Source organism: Parus major, chromosome 28, assembly GCF_001522545.3.
Source record: "Parus major isolate Abel chromosome 28, Parus_major1.1, whole genome shotgun sequence".
Taxonomy (NCBI): Eukaryota; Metazoa; Chordata; class Aves; order Passeriformes; family Paridae; genus Parus; species Parus major.
This window is the reverse complement of record NC_031797.1, coordinates 2,825,220-2,835,846: the sequence shown is the minus strand read 5'-3', so window position 1 is coordinate 2,835,846 and position 10,627 is coordinate 2,825,220. Positions and strand designations below refer to the sequence as shown.

At 62.9% G+C, this 10,627-nt stretch overlaps 1 protein-coding gene across 2 annotated transcripts; it reads left to right on the top strand.

Annotated features, from left to right (window-relative positions):
• Positions 1-6: 6 nt before the first annotated feature.
• Positions 7-4,355, top strand: PLPP2 (phospholipid phosphatase 2). Of its 2 annotated transcripts, none has more exons than XM_015651447.1 (6): positions 7-126; positions 1,957-2,108; positions 2,394-2,671; positions 2,856-2,913; positions 3,024-3,200; positions 3,286-4,355. In XM_015651447.1, the coding sequence occupies exons 1-6, from the start codon at positions 75-77 to the stop codon at positions 3,421-3,423; spliced, it is 855 nt and encodes a 284-aa protein (XP_015506933.1). In that variant the 5' UTR covers positions 7-74; the 3' UTR covers positions 3,424-4,355. The 2 variants fall into 2 exon arrangements, with proteins under 2 accessions (XP_015506933.1, XP_018864696.1); XM_019009151.2 differs by lacking the exon at positions 7-126 and adding an exon at positions 551-679.
• Positions 4,356-10,627: the final 6,272 nt, after the last annotated feature.

Here is a 10,627-nt window from a genome sequence, read left to right as displayed (position 1 = left end):
CTCCCGGCCGGGCCCGCGCCGTTCCGGGCCATGTGAGCCGCGGGGCCGGGCCGCGGGGCCGCAGCGGCTGCGGGATGGAGCGCAGGAAGGTCTTCGTGGCGCTCGACGTGCTGTGCCTGGCGGTCGGTGAGGGCTCCGTACCGGCGCCCCCGCCGCGGGCGGCTCCGGAGCGTCTCCGCGTCCCGCGGGTGCCCTCGGTGGGGCCGCGCCCCGGGCTGGGGCCAGGTCCGCGGGCGGTACCGTGGGTCCGCGACCCCGCCTCGCGTCTGCCCGCTCTGGCCCGTGGCCGGTGCCGCCGGGCCGGGGACAGCGTGGAAGGCACCTGCCCGGCCGCTGTCCGGGGCTCCGGGCCTCCACCGAGAGCCACCGGCGGCGGGGGCGGGCGGGCGCCGCCTCCTGCCCCAGCCCTGCCGGGCTCCGTCCGGGGTCCCGGTTCTCGGGGCCGTTCCCTTTTCCGGGAACGATCCCGCGGGGGGGCGGGAGCCCGGTCTGTCCCTGGCTCTGCGGGAGGGTCCCTCGGCTCGGGCGGCACCGGGACGCTTCCCCCGCCGCCCCGGCCGCCTGCCCGCCGCCGAGCCCCGCGCTCCGCGGGCGGACGGAGCGGGGCCGGGGGCTCCGCAGCTCCGGGCCGGTGGGTTCGGAGCACCCCTTCTAGGACCCCCTCGCCCCCCCAGTGCGGGTAAATATTTCTAAAACTGCCGAAAGGAAGTAACGAATTAAGACGGGCTAAAAATAAAGGCCCCGATCGGGATCGCGGCTGGAGCTTCCCTGGCTGCGGGGCGGGGGGAGGCCGGCTCCCGGTGCCGCTCGGAGCGCTTTTCCCTCCTGTGGGCCGGTGCTTTATATTTTTAGGGGAGCTTTTTTTGGAGGATGAAATTATCCAGAAAGAAAATTGGTGTCTAATTTGAGCTGAAAATGGACGTCTGAGGTGTGCGGGGAGGAGGCGGAGGGACTGGGGCCGGTTCCCTGCTCCGGCCGGGGGTGGCGGGGCAGCCCCCGGTGCTTCATCCCCGCGCTCAGGAGGCGGCGGGACCCCCGGGGCGGGGACGGGCGGGGACAAAGGTGCGGGCTCCCGGGAGACGGAGGAACAAGGGGAGGCGGAAACCGCCGAGAAAGGCGGAACTGGGAGAGGAGCCCGACCTAAGGTGGCCTCCGGGGAGGGGGGCCGCTTCCCTGGGGAGCGTCCTGGAACCCGAGCTTGGCTGTTCCTGAGCAGGGATGGAGCAAGGGCAGGGGGTCCCATTCCAGCGGGGGGCTGTGCGGCGCAGAGACCCCCAAAACCCCTCTGGATCTCGGGGACGGTTCAGTCCCGGGTGAGCTGAGCCAGCCAGCGCAGCCTCCAGAGCCCCGAGGAGCCGGGGGAGAGGAGAGGTTGGGAGAAGCAAAAGCTGTGGGAGGATGAGGAGGGCAAACCAGGTGCACTGGAGTCCCACTGTGCCTGGGCTGGGTCGTGCACCAGCATCTCCCAGTGCTGGCTCTCTGGAGCTGCTGTGAGGGTTCTGGGACCCTGATTTACCTGGGATTGTTTTACCTGCTGTAAAACAGGTTTGCAGGATGCCTATGCTCATTAATTTTATCAGCTCTGTCTTCCTAGGCTGAAAGACTGGGCAGTGTGAGGAGAGGGCATGGGATCACGTCTCGCCACTGTTGTGCCTGGGGAGGAGTGGGACAACCATAGAGGCTCTGTGGGTGCCCGTTTGTGGCCGTCTCGTGTGGTATCTGGGTGCTGCAGGCATCTGTGAGCTCTGATAGGGCCCTATCGCTGTCAGGGCAGTGCACTGGTGGGCTCAGGTCCTCCTGCCCTGGGTACAGGTGACTCAGGGCCTCATCCCTTGTGGGGGATCCCTCCCTGGCATCAGGGAGCAGAGACTTAGGGATGAGAGGTGGGTGGTGCTGTGTGCTGGTGTGGAGCCTGCTGGCCGCTGTCCCCAGGCCTCACCTCCCTCTGCCTTGCAGCGTCTCTGCCCTTCATCATCCTGACCCTGGTGAACTCCCCATACAAGCGAGGCTTCTACTGCAACGATGACTCCATCCGCTACCCCTACAAGGCAGACACCATCACCCATGGCCTCATGGCCGGGGTCACCATCAGCTGCACTGTTATCATTGTAAGGAGCTGCCACCCCCTTTCCTCTAGGACAGGCTCATGCTGACATGTTGTATCTGGAAGCTGGGGCCCAGCACAGCCACCTCCAGAGCCCTGGAAGGGCAACAACACCCTCAGCTTGAGACCCACATCCCATGGGACTGGTTCCCTGTAGAGAGGGGGGCCCGTGAGCTCCTGTGGCAGGCGGATGCCAGGGGCTCCTCTGCCACAGAGCCACAACATCCTGCACCCCTGGGGAGCTGCTCAGGAGCACCCAACTTCACCTTTTATCCCCTGGTCTCTGCAGATCTCATCAGGGGAGGCATACCTGGTCTACACTGACCGTCTCTACTCCAAGTCAGAATTCAACAACTACCTGGCTGCTCTCTACAAGGTGGTTGGGACCTTTCTTTTTGGGGGGGCCATCAGCCAGTCCCTGACTGACCTGGCCAAATACATGATCGGCCGTCTCCGGCCAAACTTCCTGGCTGTCTGTAATCCTGACTGGTCCAAGGTGAACTGCTCCATCTACGTGCAGCTGGAGAATGTCTGCCAGGGCGAGAGCAAGAACATCACCGAGTCCAGGTGAGCCATGGTGCCACAGGATATGTCTCTTCCACCTGCCCAGCAGTGCTGGACTCACAGTGCCAGCCCCAGATGGGTATTGAGGCTCTCTTGTTGCAGGACAGAGCCTGTGGAGGGGTTAGGGGTCTTGTGGGGACCAGCTGGGGGCTCACTCCTGGCCTGACCCCTCCTTTTTGCCCCACAGACTGTCCTTCTACTCGGGACACTCTTCCTTTGGGATGTACTGCATGATGTTCCTGGCGGTAAGTGCCGTGCCACAGGAAGCCCCCACGGGTCCCATGCCCCAAGCACCCCATCCCTGGGCTGGCTGCTTACCCTGCCCTGGGTGATTTCTCCCTTCTTTGCTGCCCAGCTCTACGTGCAGGCCCGGCTGGTGGGGAAGTGGGCCCGGCTGCTGCGTCCCACCATCCAGTTCTTCCTCATCGCCTTCGCCATCTACGTGGGCTACACCAGGGTGTCCGACTACAAGCACCACTGGAGCGATGTGCTGGTGGGGCTGCTGCAGGGGGCTCTCATTGCCGTCCTCATTGTGAGTGTCCCCTGCTGCTCACCTGGGCTCCTGCTTGGCCTGACACAGGTGTCCCCAAACCGCCTTTCCCGTCGTTCTTTTCCAGGTCCACTACGTCTCTGACTTCTTCAAGCAGCGTCCCCCGCGGCAGTGTGAGGAGAAGGACCTGGAGCGCAAGCCCAGCCTGCCCCTCACCCTGAGCGACCCCGACCACAATCACTACAGCTACCGGGGTGCCCCGTGAACTGCAGACCTGCCCCTTGCCGTGCTCCTGGCTCCGGGGACAGGGACTCTGGCTCTGTATTAACCATTGGCTCCACGGCTCTGGTGCCTCTGGCTGACACAAGTGGGACAGCCCTGCCTGTTCCCGCTCCCACAGCGCCGCGGCGCCTGGCTCCCCGTGCCCGTGGTGCTGCCGGTACCTGGCGATGCCCTGCCCGTGGGAAGGGGATGTCCTCACCCCCTGTGCGTCTGAGTCACACCCCAAGGCTGCTGTCCCAGCCCTCCGTGCGGAGGAAGGGAGGGAGGGGAGAGTGGCACACGTGGGGGTGGATTTATTGGGCTGGCAAAGCACACTGAGCGAAGAGCAAACTCCCTTGGGAAGTCTGAGATTGCCTGGGCTGAGTGTGTGTTGTCCCTGTCAAATTATCCAGCCATACAAGTACAAATCCTCACAGGCACAGAGGGAGGAGGACAGCTGCTGGGGCTAGCTATACTTTTTTGGAAAGGATTAAAGCAATCCAGAGCTCTTCTCTGCTCCATTGATTACCTTTAAGAGCAGTCCTGCCCGCCAGCAGCTGCTGTGAGCAAAGGGTACCTGGGCAGGCTCTTCTCTGGCTGTGCCCAATTCTGCAGTGCTGGGAGCCAGAGCTCTTTGCCCCCTGGCTGCTTCATGCCTGGCTTGGGCAAGGGGATGCTCCAGCCTTTGTCCCTCCTGCAGCTTCAGCTGATGCTTTAGGGTGTGTGGTGGGGCTAGGGAGACATTTTCTGTGGTAAAGGAAAATAAATGGGGATGTGGAGCTGTCCAAATGTCCTGGGAAGGTGGGAGCAATGGGTACAGAGCAGTCCCATCACTGACACGTGGCTGCCTCCAGCACTGGAGTGCTGTGGGTCTCTTTTTAAAATACATGCATTTTCATTATGATGTTGTTTTTAAATTAGATCATCCTTAAAGAATGTCTGTGTCAGGCCTGTTCTCTTTTTTTGTGGATGCTCCTGGCCATGGAGTGGGTGGGCTGAAGTGTTTGGGGTTTCCTTTTCCCAGGGCAAGGTGTCTGAAGCCCCTCAGCTGTAGGTGGGGGCTGTCAGGGCTGTTAAGCCATTCCCCCAGTAGCCCTGGGAAAGGTTGACCAGGGCTGCTGGGAGCAGCAGCATCCTCGAGCCAGGTGCTCCTTGCCCGTGATGCCTTTGAGGTGTCACATTCACGGGGGCTGTGCTTTGGCTGGGCAGCCCTTTGAGCCGAAGAAGAGATGTGGCTGGTGTGGGACTCCAGGATTCCATCCCAGGCAGGTCCATCCTGCTTTTGCCCTGATCCAGGAGCCTCCTGCAGTCCCCAGCATCGCGGCGCTGCTCCGTGAGCGAGGAGGGAAAGCAGGGAGAGGCTTCTGGAAAAAGTGACGCTTTGTGCCTGCAGCTCTCGGCTGCTCTGGCAGCTGGAGCTGAGGGAAGGCAGGGAAGGAGCTGAGAGCCTTGCACGGGCTGACCTGTGTCCCTGTGCTGCCCGAGGGCTGTGGTGGGGACAGGTGACAGAGCCAGGCTGGGGAGCCTGGGGGCACTGAGCCTTCTCACTGCTGGGAAGAAATGAGGGACCCTGGAAGTCTGAGGGTCCCCCCAGTCCCTTTGGGGGTGGGATGGGCAGTCCCAGGGTCAGCTCTTGCCCACGCTCCATGAGTGCAGCTCCTCTGTCCTCCTGGGAACAGCAGGAAGCCCTGGGCTGGCTGCGTGGTGTTGATGTGCTTGTGCAGTGTGGGTGACTCCAGTCTAGACAAGCCCTGATCAAAAACAACCTCCCTGTGTGGAGGGAACTCCCTTTCCCTGACGCTACTTTTCTGTTTTCCTCCCAGAGCCTTCTTCCCACAAGTACTTCCCTGCTCCCCCAGCAGGGTCCTTCCCCCATCCCAGCCCTCCAGGCTGGTTGTTTAATATCTGTTGGTGTAAAACAAAGCTGAAGAAGTGCCAGGGCAGGGCAGCTCTGCCTCAGGGGTTGCAAACAAAGCTCTGCAAAGGCACAGCAGCTCCCGGAGCTGGGCAGTGAGGAACAGCCCAGGTTTGGGAGCTGCCTGCTCGATTTTCCTTTGGCCTGCTGCAGTGCCCAGCAACTGCCCCAGTTCCTGGCACTGCCTCGACAGCTCCTCTGTGTAGCCAGGAACGTGCCTGCTCCCTTCCCTTGAGATCTGATTGCTCCCCTTGGATGCAACTCTGGAAAAACCAGCCGGGCCACAATGCCGCAGTGTGCGGCTCTGGAGGGCAAGGCCGGCTGCTGCGCGTTGGGAGCTTGGCTGCTCCATCCCCAGCTCACAGCTGTGCCCGCTGCAGGATGGGCTGAGACCTGACCAGATTCGTGGCATGCCAAGCCACACGGAAACTGCAGGAGCTCCAGAGCCGTGTCCAGGCACGGCAGCCTGCTCCAGGTGTGCTCCCTAGCCCAGGGATGCTGGCAAGGGGCTGCCTGTGCTGGCTCCTCAGCCCCATGGGAAGGCAAAGCAGGTCCCTGGTCTGCTGTGGAGTTTGGGATCCCTCCTAGACCTGTTTGCGGCTGAATGCCACAGCACCCTGACAGTCCTGCTGCAGCTGCCAGATGGACCCTGCTGCCTTGAGGCTCTGAGCCCGTGGAGAGGCTGGGTTGGGCTCCTGAGAGGCTGGTATTGCTCCTGGGAGCTGAGGAGACGGGAAGCAGGGTGCAGAGGTGGAATGAAACCTGTGTACTTCTTTCTTGGTTCAAGGCTTGGTCTTGTACCGTGCCAGATGGGTCAGAGCTGGTAAGAGCTCAGTCCATCCTGTTTAGCGAGTCCCAGGAAGCCCCTCTGGTGTTCAGGGTGAGTCGTGGCCCTGGGCAGTGTGATGACTTGTGACTGGAGTGTCCACCCTTTTAAGTGGGTGACTCAGGAGATGGGGATCCAGTCCTGGTTGTGCTGGGGCAGATTTTGCTGCGGGCTGAAGCCAAGCAGCGTTGGCCTGTGAGGCATGGCTGGGACCTGATGAGAGCTGTCCTGTTCCCCGGCGTCAGCAGCTCCACGCACCAAGCACTCTGCCAACACGCCTCCCTTCCAAAATAAGCTGCTTCTGGCAGCACACAGCCAGAATTTGGCTTCCAGCCCTGCTCTAGAGGGGGCCCGGAGCTGCCTTCCCCAACCTGTGCCTCCTGGCTGTTTCCCACCGTGCCACGCAGCATCCTCCCTCCCTTCTCCCTGGCACCTGGGACTCGTGCCGATTCCACGGGCTTGGATTGCCCTGGTCCCATCCCCGAGTTTCTCCTCGCTCTTGGCTTCTTTCCCCGGCTGAGCGGGGCAAGAGGCGGGCGAAGGGCTGAGCTCCTCTGTGCCTGCAGCAGCTTCCAGGAGCGGGCAGCGGCCCTGCCAGGAAGGATGTTACTCATCCCCTAAACATCCCCTTCCCTGGACGGCAGCCACGGGAGATGCTGCGGCCAGATGGGCCGGCGGCTCAGGAGCCTGAGGTGGCTCCGGCTCGGGGATGTGCTGGGGGACACCGCTGCCATCGCACCCTCGGGTGGGATGTTGGCAGCCCCTGCCCCAGGGCAGCCCCGGCCGCGTGGGCCTTTCCCCCTGAGCGTGGTGTGCTCGGGGAGGCGCTGGGTGCCGGCCCAGGACGCGCGGAGGTGGCGGCGCTGGCCCGTGGGGCTCGGAGGGGACCGCGGGGACGCAGTCCCGGTTGGGGTCTCCGAGCGGCCCCGGGGGCACCGGCCGGGAGCGGGCACGGCCCCGTCCCGCCGGGGCGGCAGGGGGCAGCAGGAGCCTGGCGGAGCCGCCGAGCCCCGGTGCTCCGGTGCCCCGGCCGGAGGAGCCCCCGGTCCCGGCAGCGCCGCCGCCCAAGCTCCGGTGCCGCCGGCGCTGCCCGGTCCGGCCCGTCCTGCCGGGACTGCGTGGATCCAGATGCTCCCTCCAGCCTCTCTTTTTCTGCTCCTTCTGCTCCTCCTCCTCCGATCCCACCAGCGCTGCCTCCCCCTCTCCCTTTAATCGACGTTTCCGCTGAAATGTACCCGGTTCCACGCATTTCTTTGATCTCACTAAGGGAAGAAGGGGGCTATAGAAGAAATTAAATCGGCGCTGAAGGAGGAAAGGCAAGAGGAAAACACTCTCGGGGGAGGTTGTTAAATGTCGCCTCTTTCACACCAGAGCAGCAGGCAAGAAAGAACCTTTCCTGGCCGGTGCCTGTCCCGGGTCACCTGCGCTTGGCGCTGGCCGGGGATGCCCCGGGGCAGAGCAGGCGCTGGGGCGGCTCCGCTGGAGCCGAAGCCGCCGCGCAGGAGCCCCGGCCCCGCTCGAGCCTCGCTGGCATGCGGGGAGCTGGCAGCCGAGCCCGGGGAAGCAGCCAGAGGGTACGAGCAGCAGTTTTGTTTTCTGCCGCTTGCCAGGGTCCGCGCAGAGCTGCAGCGCTGCCAGGGACGTGCTGTCGAGAAGAGCTTGGCTGCTGAGCCCCGGGCCCTGCGGGGTGGCTGGCTCTTCCCCACCGGCCCTGGCTCCTGCTCAGGGGCAGCTCTGACCTGTGCCTGCGGGTGAGGGGGGTGTTCCAGGGTCCTTTCCTGCCGCGCTGCTCCCACGGCATTTCTCGCGGAGCAGAGCAGCACTGCCAGGCCCCCCGTGGCTGCAGGTCCCTCCGGTCACGGCGGGGATCACCGTGCTGCCAGCCGGTCCCGCCGCTGTCCGAGCACTGCCCGCTGGACACCCAGCGTGCTGCCAGCCAGCTCTGGGTGCCTGTGCTGGACACCCAGCGTGCTGCCAGCCAGCTCTGGGTGCCTGTGTCGGACACCCAGCGTGCTGCCAGCCAGCTCTGGGTGCCTGTGCCGGACACCCAGCGTGCTGCCAGCCAGCTCTGGGTGCCTGTGTCTCTCCCGGCCCACTCTGCCCGGGATGCGCTGTGGGAGCAGCCTTGGTGATGGATGGTATTGCCAGAGCCCTGGTACCAGGGACGGGACAGAGGGACTGCGGGTGAGGACAGGAGAAATGGCACTGACAGGACTTTCCTCACCTGGAAATGGCGTTTCCCTGGCCCTGCCAACATTGCGGTGATGCTGCAGCCAGGGACAGCCCAGCCCGTTCCATATCCTGAATGCCTGATCATGGCACAGTGCGAGGGGGCTGCTGCAGGGAGGCTGTCTCTGGGGCACAGGGGATCAGCAGAATCCTTGATGGGGTGCCTGTTCTCTTGCTCTCCCTTGGTCTCTCCGCTCAGCCAGGCCCTCACATGTGTCTTTCCCCCCTCAGCCCCATGGTGTAATGCTGGGAAGCAGAAGGGCAAGGGGGACAGGGTTCCCAGGCTGGGGAGAGAGATTTAGAATAGAGATGTGCCTCAGTCCAGCTCTAAACCGCTTGCTTTTTTTTTCTATTTTAATATTTTGACTTAACATGACCTTGGCCAAATTATTTCCCCTCTGTTTGAGATTTATGGGCCTCTTCCAGAAATGATCTGTTCTGTCTATGAAAATAGACATCGTGCTGCTATTACATTTTAAAATATAATAAGGGTTGGGAGACTGCTCTTCTGCTGCTCTCCCCAGCAGCCCCCCTCTTTCTACAGAGCACAAACCCCACTGGTTGCTGGTGTGGGGCCAAAAGTGGTGCAGTGAGAGCAGAGGCATCCCCAGCTCCAGAGTGGAGGAGTCTCTCCCTGTCTGTCCTCAGCAGAGCTGGAGCAACGGGAGATCTCCCATCTGAGATTGCAGCTGCTCTCAGAAAATCCCGGGGCTGCCAGGGAACAGACTGGGCAAAATGGGGCTAAACGAGCTGGCCTTTCCACGGTGGGACTAAGGGCACTCCCTGACTCGGTAAAGGCAGCAGAACCCGGCTCGAAGCTGGAAAATCCTGCTCCCAGCCCGAGGGGCCAGCACAGCCCATCACCCCCGGACTGCTGAGTCCTTTGGGCAGGCGCAGGGTGGCCCTTGCACAGTCCTGCTCTATCTCAGTGGGTTTGTTGAGGTTATGATTGTTATTGTTCTTTTTTTCCAGAGGCTGGAGGCAAGTTGCTGTCGCTGAGGAGGGGCTCTGGTTCTCCCAATCTGTACCCTGCCAGCTCTGCTGGCAACCGGCGTCAGTGGCCGGCCACGGTCTGTCCCGTGAGCCGAGCAATCGCTGCCTTTGGACGGCCACAGGACCACGAGGATGGAGCTGTGGTGAGGAGGAAAGAGCTGCTGGCCTGTTCCTGGATTAAGGTTAAAGAGGGGGAGAGGCAAACAGACTCCTCACAGCTGCTGCTCCTCAAATGTTTTATTTCCTGCTCAGTGTAAGCCTGGATTGACCTGCAGCAGCAGAAAATGTCGAGCAACCACCGATCTCCCTGAAAGGAGTAAAACCATTAGAAAATCCACGAGGAAACCCGAGTGGGTTGTGAACACCTGGGCCTTGTGGCTGGAAACACGGGGAGCTCTGGGAGGACCCTGACAGCTCTGGTGGGGGTGCGGGGGGTGTTGTGGGGCTGCTGGGACAGGGACATGGGACGTCCCTTTCCCAGTGCAAATATCTGCCCATCCCAAGGGACGTGGGGTGACCGCAGGGAGCTGGGGGCTGTCAGACCCCTTTCCTGGGGCTGGGAAACAGGGCTGGCCCAGGAGCCTTTCCCAGGAGCTCTGTCTGGCAGAGGGATGCTGCCGCTCCCCGGCACCACACGGTGCAGGGAATTCCCGGTGAGGCGGGACCTGCAGCCCGGGAAGGGATGTGTGGGTGGTGTCGGGTTCGTTTATTTTCTTAATTAAAAAAGACAAAAAAAACACCAAAAAACCCAGCAACAAAAAAGCAACAAAGAGGGGGACGGACGGACACGGAACGGGACACGACGACTTCTTGTGTTTATCACCAAAAAGCCCCGAAGCCGAGCCGCCGGTGCCCGGGGCGGCGGATGCAGCGGCTCCGGTGCAACTTTCGGCTCCGTTTTGCGGGCAAAGCTGCGGTGCCCGAGGCGGGGGTCCTCGCCGCGGGTCTGAGAGGGGCCGTGCCGTCCCCTGTCCCGTCTCTGTCCCCTCCGGTGCCCCAGCCCCGCAAGGGTTAAACCGCGGCGCCGCCCCCTCGTTCGCCGCTCGGCCTCCTTTGATTGACACCCCTCGCGCCGGCCGGGCCCGGGCTGACCAATGGGAAGAAAGCTCCGCGCGCCCCACGTGGGGGCGGCCGCCCTGGGCGCGCTCCCATTGGCTGGCGGCGGGGGCGATTGCCCGCACGGGCCAGGCCCCACGTGGAGCTGGCGCTCGCGCTCGTTCATTGATCGCGCTCCGCAGAGCGGCG